At 47.7% G+C, this 16,861-nt stretch overlaps 2 protein-coding genes and 1 long non-coding RNA gene across 4 annotated transcripts in view; 1 reads left to right on the forward strand and 2 right to left on the reverse strand.

Moving 5' to 3' along the window:
- Window positions 1-201: 201 nt before the first annotated feature.
- LOC133247435 (tubulin alpha-1C chain-like) lies at window positions 202-7,822 on the reverse strand. The gene is made up of 4 exons (XM_061416236.1): window positions 7,675-7,822; window positions 3,651-3,873; window positions 3,360-3,508; window positions 202-1,280 (listed from the first exon to the last, which is right to left on the reverse strand). The coding sequence occupies exons 1-4, from the start codon at window positions 7,675-7,677 to the stop codon at window positions 306-308; spliced, it is 1,350 nt and encodes a 449-aa protein (XP_061272220.1). The 5' UTR covers window positions 7,678-7,822; the 3' UTR covers window positions 202-305.
- On the forward strand, window positions 7,068-14,304 carry LOC133247438 (uncharacterized). Its single transcript, XR_009736382.1, has 2 exons — window positions 7,068-7,330; window positions 13,913-14,304. It is a non-coding gene; the product is annotated as an uncharacterized LOC133247438 (long non-coding RNA).
- The window catches only part of LOC133247436 (tubulin alpha-1C chain), a 43,351-nt gene continuing 39,062 nt past the window's right edge, over window positions 12,573-16,861 (reverse strand). For both annotated transcript variants that reach the window (XM_061416238.1, XM_061416237.1), the window contains exons 2-4: window positions 16,004-16,226; window positions 15,713-15,861; window positions 12,573-13,654 (exon numbers count right to left, since the gene is read on the reverse strand). In XM_061416238.1, the coding sequence (XP_061272222.1) occupies window positions 12,680-13,654; window positions 15,713-15,861; window positions 16,004-16,124 (1,245 nt within the window). In that variant the 5' untranslated portion in view covers window positions 16,125-16,226 and the 3' untranslated portion in view covers window positions 12,573-12,679. The remainder of the gene's footprint in view (window positions 13,655-15,712; window positions 15,862-16,003; window positions 16,227-16,861) is intronic.

Raw genomic sequence — 16,861 nt, forward strand, 5'->3', positions numbered from 1 at the left:
ATACCTACGGCTGATTCATGGTGATGTATGGCAGAAACCAACACAATACTGCAAAGCAATTATCCTCCAATTAAAAATAAAAACAAAAGAAAATCTGAGGTTTTTTTTTTAAAAAAAAAAAGGCAAAAAAAAACCCCCCAGAAATTAAAAACAAAAGGCTGTATGTTTACTAAAACTCCACTTCAGACCTAGATTCAGCTCTGATGTGCAAATATAACTTTTATTGACAATATAGGGCCCCAGTGGGCAGCTCCACTGAACACAAATAAATAAGACAGTCCTAAAATGAAACTGCAACAGACATGCTAATACTCGTCACCCTCATCATCTCCCTCTGCACTGTCGGCTCCAACCTCCTCATAATCCTTCTCAAGGGCAGCCATGTCCTCACGGGCCTCAGAAAACTCTCCTTCCTCCATGCCCTCACCCACGTACCAGTGAACAAAGGCACGCTTGGCATACATCAGGTCAAACTTGTGGTCCAGGCGCGCCCAGGCCTCAGCAATGGCTGTGGTGTTGCTCAGCATGCACACAGCTCGCTCTACTTTGGCCAGGTCTCCACCAGGTACCACAGTGGGAGGCTGGTAGTTAATGCCAACCTTGAAGCCAGTGGGGCACCAGTCCACAAACTGGATGGTACGCTTGGTCTTGATGGTGGCAATGGCAGCATTGACATCTTTGGGAACCACGTCACCACGGTACAACAGGCAGCAGGCCATGTATTTCCCATGGCGAGGGTCACATTTCACCATCTGGTTGGCTGGCTCAAAGCAAGCATTGGTGATCTCTGCTACAGAAAGCTGTTCATGGTAGGCTTTCTCAGCAGAGATGACAGGGGCGTATGTGGCCAGAGGGAAGTGGATGCGGGGATAGGGCACCAGGTTGGTCTGGAACTCTGTCAGATCCACATTCAGGGCGCCATCAAACCTCAGGGAAGCAGTGATGGAGGACACTATCTGGCTCATGAGGCGGTTAAGATTCATGTAGGTTGGGCGTTCAATGTCGAGGTTTCTACGGCAGATGTCATAGATGGCCTCATTGTCTACCATGAAGGCACAATCAGAGTGCTCCAGAGTGGTGTGGGTGGTGAGGATGGAGTTGTAGGGCTCAACGACAGCTGTGGAAACCTGGGGGGCTGGGTAAATGGAGAACTCCAGCTTGGACTTCTTGCCATAATCGACAGAGAGGCGTTCCATCAGCAGGGAGGTGAACCCAGAACCAGTTCCCCCACCAAAGCTGTGGAAAACCAAGAAGCCCTGAAGACCCGTGCACTGGTCAGCCTGAAAAAAGAAAAAAGTTTTAATTTTAGCCTTGGTGACAGCTGCAGTGATTTCTTTGAATCCATAATCGCACTGATCAAGATCTTCAAAATATAAACACAATCAGAAAATTTCTGAACAATATTTGCTAAGAAAGCAGACCTAAAGAGCTTTTAAGTGCTAAGTGATTCAGAGAAACTTTCACAATCAACTCTTGGGGGCTGGAGGGAGGGGATCTGTGAAAAGGCTATTTGTAATGAGTTCTTTTCATTTCTGCAGGCAGAGGAATCACGAAGTCTGGAATGGATGCCGGGCACAAGTTTTGGTGACCGGGAGGCTCACCTCTGCTGCCTGTGCCATGACCACAGACCAAAGGCAACCTCTTATCAGTTGGAGAGCTACCAACAGCAGGCCTGAGGCCACACCGGCCCCATACAATGATGTCTTACAAAAATTCTGGCAGCTGCTTTCTGAATCCAAGAGCAGAGTGAAGAGCCAGTGCCCTGGTGTTAGAATAAGGCTGGCTCTGGCTCTACCAGTTCCTTGCCATGTGCCTCTGACCAAATTCATTTCTCAGTCTCAGTGTTCTCATTTATTAAATGAGGAGAACCATAACCTGCTTCAGGTTGCTGGGAATTAAATGAGTACTGGAATAGTGCCTGGCACAGTCAGCACAGGTTAGCAGCAAGTCTCTTCATTCCGGGAAAGGGGATTCATGGTCACAAATCCATGTCCTTGTGTCACGGGGGCTTTCCACCACTTAATTGAGCTCTTCTGGCTAACAAACTGCTCCTCTGTGAAAGGATGATCTTAACCTGACAGACTATTCTCTGGACAGTCTTCACTTTAAGGTGCTCCAAGATTTGTGGACATTCTCTACTGAGCCCTTAGTCACTTCTATCCACCCTCTGAATGAGATCAGTGTAAGGGGCAGACTCTAGTTTACCAGTTTCCACCCATTAAGACTCTTGTGGACACAGTAATAAACACCAGGGACAAATGCAATTGTTCTGGTGGTTAATGAACTTCACTATGGACCCTCAATGACTTCACTCATTTATTTGTCCCTAAGGCAGGTCCCGATTTCCAAGTCAGTGCTTGTAGCTGAAGCTTCACTTGCAAACAGAGGAACCAACCATTATCCCAATTTTGCTGGGAAGACTATGATAAACATCTCAAAGTATGAAGCCAAGAACAATGTAAGGCCATTATTTTGAAAATAGACCTGTTGTTGCCGGGCTTAGCGTTATAGGATTTTCCTGACAAGCTATTCCACCTAGGCCTTCATTCTTGATTTTAGTTAATTAGTTACAAGTTGCCCATATGCCTAAGGAACAGAGTCATCTGATTGCCAGACTCTTAATTAAAATGATCTGAACAGCACCCTTTTCAACCTTACCGATGTGAATACAGTTACCTTAGATTTTTCTGCCTCAAGGCTAGTCTACACTGCCCTGAGCTCTAGTAGAAAAACAAGGGTACCACTTTTTGTGGTTATATCTTAATACTTTCAAAGTTCCAGTGACTTATACTTGCTTCTGTAACAAGGGAGCTCCCTTGACTCCACTTTCAGTGTTGCTGGAAGTTTCCTATGGCAGCTAGTTCTAGTCGGTATTACATCAGCTTCTTTTGCTGTAACTTTCTGTAGCAACATAGGGCAGTTGTCTAATTTTTATGAGTTTGATCAATTAGTTACATTCAAAGCCAGCCACCTACCCCTGAGACTAAGATGACCTAAAAAGGGATGCCTCAGCTTGGAGGCAGGAAGCTGCCTGATTAAGATGAACAAGGATGTTTAATGGGCTTAAGTGTCAGTAAAACGGTTAAGGCTTCCTGGTACTCACTTGACTTCAGGTAAACTGGCCTCACTGAGTGAGCAATTGCCCAAATCTGCCTTAGAAGACATAGGAGGAGGCCAAGCAGCACCTACTTCAGCCTCAAAAAGTTGTCCCATAGCACAGCACCATTTGGTTTAGAAGTCAAGTTACACTGGGCAGTATAAAGCTCATTCTGGTGCGCAAAGAATGATTCCCATAGTCTGGTCTCTCAAAACTCTAAGAGAAAACGCTCATCCTATTTTAAAAAAAGTTCTTCGTTTACCAGTTTCCGAACTCGGTCCAAGACGAGGTCAATGATCTCCTTGCCAATGGTGTAGTGACCTCGGGCATAGTTATTGGCGGCATCTTCTTTGCCTGAGATAAGTTGCTCAGGGTGGAAGAGCTGGCGGTAGGTGCCAGTGCGCACCTCATCTGGAAAAGGAAAATGAAGCAGCCACCCATCATTAACAACCCACACAAGTCTGCTCCATCGCAGGGCATCAGTGGAATTCCCAGGACACACCTCCTGTCCCCGATCCCTGGGATCTCACTGGGGTTACTGAGGTCAACTCACCAATGACTGTGGGTTCCAGGTCTACAAACACTGCCCTGGGCACATGCTTGCCAGCACCCGTCTCACTGAAGAAGGTGTTGAAGGAGTCGTCTCCTCCCCCAATAGTCTTGTCACTTGGCATCTGGCCATCGGGCTGAATGCCGTGTTCCAGGCAGTAGAGTTCCCAGCAGGCATTGCCGATCTGGACACCAGCCTGGCCAACGTGGATGGAGATGCACTCACGCTGTGGGAAGGAAGAAGGGAAGTGTCAGAATGTGACCCGTCAGATGGGACATTCAGGAATGAGTCACACGGAAATGACTATTAACCTTCCAGACAAATCAGCACCTTTCTGGAGGCCATGCCTGCCCAGGCACTATTTCACAAACAGGCTAATTCAGAGAAAAGGTTTTGGAAAACCACAGACATGTTAATGAACAACTAGACAAGGCAGAGACCAGACTTTCCCTTTACAGCCACATTAGATATTCATGGTCAGGTGTCTACCTTCAGAATGACACAAGCTACTCTAGCAATAGATTTTCCCCAACTCCTGGGAAATATGCCTGCTGACTCCTTAGAGGCATGCAAAATTCCTCCTTCCAGCTCTGATTCATTCCCTGTGTGACTGTAACTACAGCTCATTCCCATCCCTCTTTATTCTGTTCTTTAAACAGCTTCTGCCTCTCCCTTAAAACCAGCTTAAACCAGCAAACTACAGCTGTATGACTCATGGAGAAAACAGCAGATAAGCAGCAGTTACCTGGACTTTAAAAACTGTGGTCAAAGGCATCCTTTTATCCCTGTGGAAGTATTTAATCTTAGGGAAAAACATTTTCCTTCACTGTCCACACACCTTGAGGGGAGAGTGGGGGAGGGTTGGCAGATGGAGATAGGGTAACAAAAGCTTGAAGTGTCACCAAGACTTCACTAATAGTTTAAGGAATCAGCTGTTTTCTAGTAAAATGTACATCTGTCTCTGGCGCTGTGGAAGAAGAGTCTATAATTTCATAAATTTAATGATGTTAGGCAAGCGTTTGTTTTCCTTTACTTGCTGAACAGGGTCAGTTGTAAGTTACCAAACTCATTCCTGCTTGGTAAAAAAAAGGCAGTGAACATAGAATCTAAACCCACAGACTTAAGAGGAAAACAAAGAGGATATCTACTGTATTTCCATCATAAATCAAATTAGCTGCTTGAAAGTCTTTCAAGTATCCACATCAAATATCTCCTATTACATTTTCTCCAAATAAGAGAGTTTCAGGGTTCTGAAAGCTGCTAATAGGAATTTAAAGCCTTTGACCGTGTGGATCACAACAAACTGTGGGAAATTCTTAAGGAGATTGGAATACCAGACCACCTTACCTGTCTCTTGAGAAACCTGTATGCAGGTCAAGAAGCAACAGTTAGAAACAGACATGAAACAATGGACTGGTTCAAAACTGAGACAGGAGTATATCAAGGCTGTGTATTACCTCCCTGCTTATTTAACTTCTATGCAGAGTACATCATGTGAAATGCTAGGCTGGATGAATCACAAGCTGGAATCAAGCGTCCCAGAACTATCAGGAACCTCAGATGATACCACTCTAAAGGCAGAAAGTGAATGAGAAGGAAAGAAAAGAACCTCTGGAAGAGGGTGAAAAAGGAGTGAAAAAGCTGGCATCTGGTCCCATCAGTTCATGGCAAATATATGGGGAAAATGTGGGAACAGTGACAGATTTTATTTTCTTGGGCTCCAAAATCACTGCAGACGGTGACTGCAGCCATGAAATTAAAAGATGCTTGCTTCTTAGGAGGAAAGCTATGACAAACCTTGTCAGCATATTAAAAAGCAGACATCATTTTGCCAACAAAGGTCCATATAGTCAAAGCTGTATTTTTCCAATAGTCATGTATGGATGTGAGAGTTGGAGTGCAAAGAAGGCTGAGCACCGAAGAATCGATGCTTCTGAACTGTGGTGCTGGAGAAGACTCTTGAGAGTCCCCTGGACTGCAAGGAGATCAAAGCAGTCAATCCTAAAGGAAATCAAACCTGACTATTCATTGGAAGGACTGATGCTGAAGCTCCAATACTTTGGCAACTTGAGGCAAAGAGCTGACTCATTTGAAAAGACCCTGATGTTGGGAACGATTGAAGGCAAAAGGAGAAGGGGGAGGCAGAGGGTGAGATGTTTAGATAGCATCACCAACTCAATGGACATGAGTTTGAACAAACTCCAGGGGACAGTGAAGGACCAGAAAGCCTGGCATTCTGCAGTCCGTAGGGTCGCAAAGACTCGGACGTGACTTAGCAAATGAACAACAATAGGAATCTAAAGAAAATTCAACGTCACCTAAGATGTCAAACGGCCTAGTCTCATAACCCCAAGACAAAACCTCCAATTACTCATAACCTTTGACTTATGGTTCCCTCCTTCTCACCATATTCCCCATAAAGCAATTATTTTCTGCTGACCTCATCAGCAAGCTCACTATTACCTGCATCTACTTGCCCAGCTCTAAGGCTGTGGGAGAAAGGGGATTTATTTCTGGTGGACCTATGACTTTTTACCACTGCATCGTGTTTACCTTAAACTGGGCTTTGGACATTTCACAGCCCTAGAAACCAGGAAAGAACCAGTCATTTGCACATGAAATTTGCCCATGACAAACCAGGAAAACTAGTCATTTGCCCATGACAGTCCCAGGTCCCAAGGAGATAAAGTATCTGAGAAGACCCTACGATCGTAATGAAGCACTTCTAATGAAGCCTTTTGAGTTCAAAAACTTTTCATATTGTGCAACAGTATGGCTTAGGCTGTGGCCACTGCTTGCCCTCCACTCTCCCCTGGCCACTTGGAAGATGAAGTGAGATACCGGTGATGGTGTCACTTAGTCTAGCCTTAACAGGATAATCAGCACCTGTCCCTTGTGAAATAAGAGTCTAACCAGTGTATGTCTTCATAGGTTTGGGGCTATTGCTGATTTCCTGCCCTTTAAACACTCCCACTATTTTCTCAATTACACATTTACCAGTATCCTTTGGTCTGGCTTAGTAAAAAAGCACTCAAGCAATTGTTAAAGTCAGACATCCTTTGATAACTGAAGTAGTCCGTAAAAAAGGTTAACTATTTATTCACTATATTCCTTTTTAAAAAGGGTATTTTGATACATTTGATACTCATGGCCTGCTTTAGGTAGACCTCCAACGGATGTTTCCTAAGATACTTGTTTCCAAAACCTCTGACAGCTAAATAGAAAATACTCAAGTTGTGTGTAATTTCATGTTTCTTTAAAAGCAAGACTACTTTGTCAGAACTAGTTTACTCTGTGACTTTATAAGTAAATATCTCTTTTATGGACTTTTTAAAACTTGTAATCAGAAAGTTTCAGCTATTAAACACCCCACTACATTAACACTAGAAACACGAGAAATGCAGGGTTAAACACGGGACAGTAATTTCCTTCAAAGGAGGAGCCTGCCTTCATCCTTCAAGTGGATTGGTGCAATTTCAAGAGCTGTCCCCGCCCACCCAACCCCCGCCATCCCGGCCACAGGTGACGAAGCTGCAATTGGAAACTTTTCCCAGAGTCTGGCCACAGGTGGACTCAGCACCAAATCACAGGGCACACGAGAGGGGTCGCCAGGAAACGTCTGCACCTACTATGCTGGAGCACACGGGATGCTCCAGGGGTCCTTTGCCGAAGGCCGTGGGAAGGTGAGATCACTTCAGGAAATGGGAGGGATTTGTAGCTTTCACAAGTCCTTGGGAGCCAGTGCGAAGGTTCTCCGACCTTTCTGGGGCAGTAGCGGCCCCGAACGAATCAATGAATGGCCCCTCTCTAGGATCAAGTGGCTTTTCCACTTCCACTCAAGGCAGTACCCAGGCCGCGTCTTCGAGCCCGACGAGGAGTCAGCCAGGTGAACTCGACTCTCCCAACCCGGCCGCCAGAAACCAGTTTGCCCGGAGGCGTGGACGTGGCTGCACTCGCACTGGGGTCCCAACGCCCCTTGGGACTCCGCACTCTACCCCCACACCACCGCCCGGGGACCCCCACTCACCATAACGGAGACTTGTACGGTTCTGCGGGGCTGGAACAGGGGAGGGGACGGCCGCGAAGATCTCCCACTGACAGACTACTAAGGAGTCCGGGGGAGAAGTAGTGAGAGGCCCGGGGCCGGGAGGGATCCTATAAACCCCTACCCGGGCCACGTGTCAGGAGGGCGGGCACCCGCCCCCGCCCCCGCCCCCGCCCCGGCCTCCGCGGCCCCGCCTCCCAGCCCTACGCCGGGTTTTACCCTCCGGGCGGAGAGAGGAGGGGCGCACGGCGCTCATTGGTGGGTTCAAAAGTTCAAACCAAACTACGGACCCAGCCAGAAGACCCAGGAAAGGGAGGAGGAATCCAGGGGCCGCAGAATGGGCCGGTGGGGTGAGGAAGAGGATGCACTGGGCGACTGGAAGGCGAAGGGAGGCGAAGGGTGGGGACGGCAGTGGGCGACACGTAAGCGAGGAGGGGCGCCAGGTAAAGGGAGGCGCGGCCCCTCTCGCTGCCCGCCCGGTCCCCGGGCTCCAGACCCCCTACCCTGCACTGGAGGGCGGCCTAGGTGGCCTTCAGCCAGTTCCAGCCGCACAGCCCCCAATCAGGACCTCCCACACGATCCGGTGCTTCCACCGCGGGTAACCCCGGCGCCCGCAGCTCTCGGAGTTGAGGGACTTCCAAGAGGGAAGACCTATGGTTCCCCATTCCAGGTCCTAATCACACAAACCTACTTGAAATCTTGAATCTCACCTTTTTTGTTGCTTTTTCCCCCTTGTTTTCCTACCTCCTTTTAAATGAACGTTTTCGTTCCCAACAGCAAACTCCTTCCAATTGGTGCAAAAGCAGTTTTTCCCCCGCCTGGAATTAATTATACTGACCCCAGCTTCCCAGGTGGCGCTAGTGGTAAAGAATCTGCCTGCCAATGCAGGAAAGGCAAGATAAGCAGGTTTGATCCCTGTGTGGGGATGATCTGCTGGAGTAGGAAATGGCAACCCACTCCAGTATTCTTGCCTGGAGAATCCTATGGACAGAGGAACCTGGTGGGCTTCGGTCCTTGGCGTCTCAAAGAGTCTGACATGACTGAGCACACGTGCATATAATAGCTTTCACTTTTCAGATGCTATGCAGAGTTGTTTTTCAGACAGTGTTAATCACATGTCATCCATTCGACATATGCAGTGTCTTATCTCCGTTTTTACAGATAAACTAGGGTTTAGAGTAATTAAACTAGTTGCAGGTCACACAGCTGGAGCGAGTTAGGCCCTCACTGCCTTGCACTGCCTTACTCTAAGTATACCACTCTTTGTTACGGAACCCAAGTTCCTGTGTCCCTGGCACACTGAAGCCAAACAATCCAGAACCTAGGAGTTTGGAGCAGAGAAAGATTTATTGCAAAGGCTAAAAGCAAGAATAGATGTCAGGTGCGCAAAAGACCTAACCCTCCAATCACTTTCAGACAACTGTTATGGAAAAGGGTCATACATTGCTTGACCAGCTCCTGGACCTTCTCATTGGTTGGTGGTGAGGTAACAGGGTGGCGTTTCCAGAATCTCAACCTTCTGGTTCCAACCAGTCTGCAGTCTGTGTGCTTGTGGTGGACTTGTAGTTACATCCTCCTTGGCGGTGGGGTCTTAGTTTTTGTGGAACAACTCAAAGATAATGCATCAGGTTGTTATCTTTATGGCTTCAGGAAGAACTAGGTGTCCTGTGAACTCTGTTGTCCTAATCAGTAACTGCTTGGGCTTGCTCTTTTTCACTCAAGAAAGGCCTGGGAGACTTTTTTCTGTTTTCTACAAATAAGATACAGGGGATATGGAGGGCCTTTTGAAATTGGGCAGGACCTGCAAGGTCCAGCTCAGTTTCACTCTGACCTTCCATACAACGATTTATTCCTCAGAAGCGTCCTTTATTTCATTTGCTTTTCTTGTTTGTAGGATATAGGCTTCATTCAGCCTCCTTGACCTTCCCTGAACTCCAAAGGGCGGATTCAAACAGTTGATTATCAGGAAAGGGAGGGGATGCAGAAATAGAAGTCAACTGGTTGTACAGCCTTGGAGCCTGGTTCCTACTCAAGCAATATGCATAACAATGTCTCTGAGTTCTGCAGAACCAGGGCCCCTACCCAGGTGGAGGATGGTAACTTCAGGTTGAGCACAAGATTCCTGGAGCACTGCCCTATTACCTCACCACTAACCAATCAGAAGAAAGTGACACATTCTGCATCTACCACGTTCAAAATTCAACTCAAATTTGCCTGCCTTTTTGGGCCCTGTTAGGCCTCCTGTGCATGCCTACGCCCACTTGTGCCAAGTTGCTTCAGTTGTGTCCAACCCTTAGCGACCTGATGGACTGTAGCCTGCTAGGCTCCTTCGTTCATGGGATTTTCCAGGCAAAAATACTGGAGTAGGTTGTCATTTCCTTCTCCAGGGGATCTTCCCGACCCAGGGATAGAACTCCGGTCTCCTGAATTGCAGGCAGATTCTTTACCCACTGAGCTATCAGGGATAGCCAATTTTGGGGCTGCACCCCCTTACACTTTCTCCATTTATCCCCATCAAACCCCCGTGGCTTCAGCCCTGGGGGCAGTTCTGAGTGCAGACTTTCCATTTGTGCTCAAGGGCAGATGGGATGGTTGTCAGCCACAAAGCAGTGACAGACCTTGGGGTATATTTGTTCTTGCTGCAGGCTAACTTCTATTCACTCTCTGGCCAGCACAAGGGTGGGGGGATCATCACTACAAGGACAGATCCCTCTGCAAGCTCCTGCACTTTGCCCTTTCCAATTCCCCAGGCTCTGTTCTACTGGAATCTTTTTTCTCAGCTAAACTCTTCTTTCACCTTCTTTCACCTCCACGCCGTTGCGGCTGCTTAAAGGTTTCCAGCCCCTTCCACATCTTGGCAGATTATTCACCTGTAAGGCTTATGGAGGTAATTGGAGGGGCTTGCTCCTGGCCAGGGGCTGCGGGGGGTGGGGATGTGCACTGGCCCCAGGGCTTCAGGCTCTGCAGGTGCTGCCAGGCTCTCCTGAAGGCTGAGGGAGGAGGAGGAGAACAGGCAAGCCCTGAACCCCATTCTCAGAGTCTCCAGCTTGGGACACGCAGGCTCCGAGAATGGACCTTTCAGGTGTCATGGGGTGCTGTGCTCAGCTGAAGCTGATGATCTGTCTCTTCCTTCTCACACCTGGATGTCCTGTTCCCTCCAGAGCTCGTACTGTAGCAATTGGCAGATACCCCAGGTTGGGAAGGTCTGAGTGCAGCTGGAGTGGCCAGCCTCTCCGAGGTTCATTGTTTCAGCCCAGGACGCCCAGGCTGAGGCTGCAGAAGGGATCTAGCCCATCACTTTGAGTAGCAGTGGCTGGCTGTACTCAAGGATGGGGCAGGTTGGGCATCATCCTGAAGCATGAGACAACGGTTGCTCTCATGACAACCCTTCCGAGCACAAAGCTGAGAGAGCTCAGGCTGGAAGCTGTGCCCCAAGACAGAATGTGCATCTGAGGGAGGGGGTTGCTGTGCCATGTGCTTTGTGGAATCTTAGTTCCCCAATCAGGGATTGGACCCGGGCCCTCAGCACTGATAAGCGCCAATTCCACTAGGCCACCAGGGAACTCCCAGAACGTGCATGTTTCAAATGCTGTCCTTAAAGAGTAAGGGGGCAGAGGTTAGCAATGAGTAAGAGGTGAAAACACCAGTGGGAAAAGAAAGATGGTAGCTGAGCGCCATCGAATAAGCTCAGTCCTGGAGCAAAGGTGAACGACGTGCACTCACCCTCACCTCCTGCCACTTGCTTGGCCTTCCCATTCAGGCCAGGACCTAAGCATCAAAAATGGCTCCTCCCTTCCGCATGACCTGGCCCTCTGATGATCGCTGTCCTCTTTCATTGCTCAGTTCAGCCTCAGAGGCCACAGCACTGGTCCCTGAGCACCAAGCTCTCGGGCCACCCGCGCATTCTTCCCCCACCCTCAGCTTCTCATAGTTGCCTCCTGCCCTGCTCAAGAACCACACAGCTTCCAGCAGCTGCTCAGAAAAGCATCCAAATTAGGGAGCTCTGGTCTTCAACCTTTGTTATGTACATACTCCTTCAATTTTCCTTATTATTCCCCTACTTCACATATTCCCCATGACATACACTGGGTCAGGGACCAATATCCTAACACCCGAGACAACTGTACTGTCGTGTCTCAGCCTGCTCTACTTTCTCCAAGCAGTGACTTCTGAAAGCACCGTCCTAGTTTGCCATTGTAGATTTTGGCCAAGGATGAACAATCAGCACAGTTCCAAGCCCTTCCCATGTGATTCCAACACTTTATGAACTAAAGACTGCAGTGGTTCTGGCAGTCATCCTGGCAACTTGAGTTATGGCTCCACCATTTATTAGCTATGTTACCTAACCCCTCACTCCTCCACATGTGATCACAGCAGACCAAGAATACCCAGGAGCTTTGGGTGGGATGAGTTGAGAGAGTAGCACTGAAACATAGACATTACCATATGTAAAACAGCCAGTGGGAATTTGCTGTGTGATGCAGGCAGCTGAGACCCAGTGCTCTGTGACAACCTAGAGGGTAGCATGGGGTGGGAGGGTCAAGAGGGAGGGGACACATGTATACCTACGGCTGATTCATGGTGATGTATGGCAGAAACCAACACAATAATGAAAGCAGTTATCCTCTAACTAAAAATAAAATCATAACACCAGAGAGCTTTAAAAAACAAAGGCAAAAAAAAAAAAAAAAAAGCACTATGTTTGTTGAAACTCCACTTCAGACTTACAGATTGAGGTCTGCTTTTTAAAATCTACAGGAGATTCACATCCATATTAAAATTTCAAAAGCACTGGCCCAATGAGCCTGTTGCCTCGAAATTGCCAAACTCCTCCATCCCAAACTGGCCTTCAGTAAGTAAATATTTACTATGATACAGCGTGACCTTGGAAGTGGAAATATCACCTTTATTGATAAGACAGGGCCACAGTGTGCAGCTCCACGGAACACAAATAATACAGTCCCAAGATGAAACTGCAACAGACATGCTAATACTCGTCACCCTCATCATCTCCCTCTGCACTGTCGGCTCCAACCTCCTCATAATCCTTCTCAAGGGCAGCCATGTCCTCACGGGCCTCAGAAAACTCTCCTTCCTCCATGCCCTCACCCACGTACCAGTGAACAAAGGCACGCTTGGCATACATCAGGTCAAACTTGTGGTCCAGGCGCGCCCAGGCCTCAGCAACAGCTGTGGTGTTGCTCAGCATGCACACAGCTCGCTGTACTTTGGCCAGGTCTCCGCCAGGTACCACAGTGGGAGGCTGGTAGTTAATGCCAACCTTGAAGCCAGTGGGGCACCAGTCCACAAACTGGATGGTACGCTTGGTCTTGATGGTGGCAATGGCAGCATTGACATCTTTGGGAACCACGTCACCACGGTACAACAGGCAGCAGGCCATGTATTTCCCATGGCGAGGGTCACATTTCACCATCTGGTTGGCTGGCTCAAAGCAAGCATTGGTGATCTCTGCTACAGAAAGCTGTTCATGGTAGGCTTTCTCAGCAGAGATGACAGGGGCGTATGTGGCCAGAGGGAAGTGGATGCGGGGATAGGGCACCAGGTTGGTCTGGAACTCTGTCAGATCCACGTTCAGGGCGCCATCAAACCTCAGGGAAGCAGTGATGGAGGACACTATCTGGCTCATGAGGCGGTTAAGATTTGTGTAGGTTGGGCGTTCAATGTCGAGGTTTCTACGGCAGATGTCATAGATGGCCTCATTGTCTACCATGAAGGCACAATCAGAGTGCTCCAGGGTGGTGTGGGTGGTGAGGATGGAGTTGTAGGGCTCAACGACAGCTGTGGAAACCTGGGGGGCTGGGTAAATGGAGAACTCCAGCTTGGACTTCTTGCCATAATCGACAGAGAGGCGTTCCATCAGCAGGGAGGTGAACCCAGAACCAGTTCCCCCACCAAAGCTGTGGAAAACCAAGAAGCCCTGAAGACCTGTGCACTGGTCAGCCTGAAAAAAGAAAAAAGTTTTAATTTTAGCCTTGGTGACAGCTGCAGTGATTTCTTTGAATCCATAATCGCACTGATCAAGATCTTCAAAATATAAACACAATCAGAAAATTTCTGAACAATATTTGCTAAGAAAGCAGACCTAAAGAGCTTTTAAGTGCTAAGTGATTCAGAGAAACTTTCACAATCAACTCTTGGGGGCTGGAGGGAGGGGATCTGTGAAAAGGCTATTTGTAATGAGTTCTTTTCATTTCTGCAGGCAGAGGAATCACGAAGTCTGGAATGGATGCCGGGCACAAGTTTTGGTGACCGGGAGGCTCACCTCTGCTGCCCGTGCCATGACCACAGACCAAAGGCAACCTCTTATCAGTTGGAGAGCTACCAACAGCAGGCCTGAGGCCACACCGGCCCCATACAATGATGTCTTACAAAAATTCTGGCAGCTGCTTTCTGAATCCAAGAGCAGAGTGAAGAGCCAGTGCCCTGGTGTTAGAATAAGGCTGGCTCTGGCTCTACCAGTTCCTTGCCATGTGCCTCTGACCAAATTCATTTCTCAGTCTCAGTGTTCTCATTTATTAAATGAGGAGAACCGTAACCTGCTTCAGGTTGCTGGGAATTAAATGAGTACTGGAATAGTGCCTGGCACAGTCAGCACAGGTTAGCAGCAAGTCTCTTCATTCCGGGAAAGGGGATTCATGGTCACAAATCCATGTCCTTGTGTCACGGGGGCTTTCCACCACTTAATTGAGCTCTTCTGGCTAACAAACTGCTCCTCTGTGAAAGGATGATCTTAACCTGACAGACTATTCTCTGGACAGTCTTCACTTTAAGGTGCTCCAAGATTTGTGGACATTCTCTACTGAGCCCTTAGTCACTTCTATCCACCCTCTGAATGAGATCAGTGTAAGGGGCAGACTCTAGTTTACCAGTTTCCACCCATTAAGACTCTTGTGGACACAGTAATAAACACCAGGGACAAATGCAATTGTTCTGGTGGTTAATGAACTTCACTATGGAACCTCAATGACTTTCACTCGTTTATTTGTCCCTAGGGCAGGTCCCGATTTCCAAGTCAGTGCTTGTAGCTGAAGCTTCACTTGCAAACAGAGGAGCCAACCATTAGCCCAATTTTGCTAGGAAGACTATGATAAACATCTCAAAGTATGAAGCCAAGAACAATGTAAGGCCATTATTTTGAAAATAGACCTGTTGTTGCCGGGCTTAGCGTTATAGGATTTTCCTGACAAGCTATTCCACCTAGGCCTTCATTCTTGATTTTAGTTAATTAGTTACAAGTTGCCCATATGCCTAAGGAACAGAGTCATCTGATTGCCAGACTCTTAATTAAAATGATCTGAACAGCACCCTTTTCAACCTTACCGATGTGAATACAGTTACCTTAGATTTTTCTGCCTCAAGGCTAGTCTACACTGCCCTGAGCTCTAGTAGAAAAACAAGGGTACCACTTTTTGTGGTTATATCTTAATACTTTCAAAGTTCCAGTGACTTATACTTGCTTCTGTAACAAGGGAGCTCCCTTGACTCCACTTTCAGTGTTGCTGGAAGTTACCAACGCCAGCTAGTTCTAGTCGGTATTACATCAGCTTCTTTTGCTGTAACTTTCTGTAGCAACATAGGGCAGTTGTCTAATTTTTATGAGTTTGATCAATTAGTTACATTCAAAGCCAGCCACCTACCCCTGAGACTAAGATGACCTAAAAAGGCAGGAAGCTGATTAAGATGAACAAGGATGTTTAATGGGCTTAAGTGTCAGTAAAACGGTTAAGGCTTCCTGGTACTCACTTGACTTCAGGTAAACTGGCCTCACTGAGTGAGCAATTGCCCAAATCTGCCTTAGAAGACATAGGAGGAGGCCAAGCAGCACCTACTTCAGCCTCAAAAAGTTGTCCCATAGCACAGCACCATTTGGTTTAGAAGTCAAGTTACACTGGGCAGTATAAAGTTCATTCTGGTGCGCAAAGAATGATTCCCATAGTCTGGTCTCTCAAAACTCTAAGAGAAAACGCTCATCCTATTTTAAAAAAAGTTCTTCGTTTACCAGTTTCCGAACTCGGTCCAAGACGAGGTCAATGATCTCCTTGCCAATGGTGTAGTGACCTCGGGCATAGTTATTGGCGGCATCTTCTTTGCCTGAGATAAGTTGCTCAGGGTGGAAGAGCTGGCGGTAGGTGCCAGTGCGCACCTCATCTGGAAAAGGAAAATGAAGCAGCCACCCATCATTAACAACCCACACAAGTCTGCTCCATTGCAGGGCATCAGTGGAATTCCCAGGACACACCTCCTGTCCCCGATCCCTGGGATCTCACTGGGGTTACTGAGGTCAACTCACCAATGACTGTGGGTTCCAGGTCTACAAACACTGCCCTGGGCACATGCTTGCCAGCACCCGTCTCACTGAAGAAGGTGTTGAAGGAGTCGTCTCCTCCCCCAATAGTCTTGTCACTTGGCATCTGGCCATCGGGCTGAATGCCGTGTTCCAGGCAGTAGAGTTCCCAGCAGGCATTGCCGATCTGGACACCAGCCTGGCCAACGTGGATGGAGATGCACTCACGCTGTGGGAAGGAAGAAGGAAGTGTCAGAATGTGACCCGTCAGATGGGACATTCAGGAATGAGTCACACGGAAATGACTATTAACCTTCCAGACAAATCAGCACCTTTCTGGAGGCCATGCCTGCCCAGGCACTATTTCACAAACAGGCCAATTCAGAGAAAAGGTTTTGGAAAACCACAGACATGTTAATGAACAACTAGACAAGGCCAGGGACCAGACTTTCCCTTTACAGCCACATTAGATATTCATGGTCAGGTGTCTACCTTCAGAATGACACAAGCTACTCTAGCAATAGATTTTCCCCAACTCCTGGGAAATATGCCTGCTGACTCCTTAGAGGCATGCAAAATTCCTCCTTCCAGCTCTGATTCATTCCCTGTGTGACTGTAACTACAGCTCATTCCCATCCCTCTTTATTCTGTTCTTTAAACAGCTTCTGCCTCTCCCTTAAAACCAGCTTAAACCAGCAAACTACAGCTGTATGACTCATGGAGAAAACAGCAGATAAGCAGCAGTTACCTGGACTTTAAAAACTGTGGTCAAAGGCATCCTTTTATCCCTGTGGAAGTATTTAATCTTAGGGAAAAACATTTTCCTTCACTGTCCACACACCTTGAGGGGAGAGTGGGGGAGGG

This window comes from Bos javanicus, chromosome 5 (genome assembly GCF_032452875.1).
Source record: "Bos javanicus breed banteng chromosome 5, ARS-OSU_banteng_1.0, whole genome shotgun sequence".
Taxonomy (NCBI): Eukaryota; Metazoa; Chordata; class Mammalia; order Artiodactyla; family Bovidae; genus Bos; species Bos javanicus.

Bases quoted from the DNA above. Each gene is read 5' to 3' on its own strand.
- LOC133247435 (XM_061416236.1), bottom strand. The intron at 3,509-3,650 runs GTGAGTTGACCT...TTCCTTTTCCAG, and splicing joins CCTGGAACCCACAGTCATTG to ATGAGGTGCGCACTGGCACC. The intron at 1,281-3,359 runs GTAAACGAAGAA...TTCTTTTTTCAG, and splicing joins TGGACCGAGTTCGGAAACTG to GCTGACCAGTGCACGGGTCT.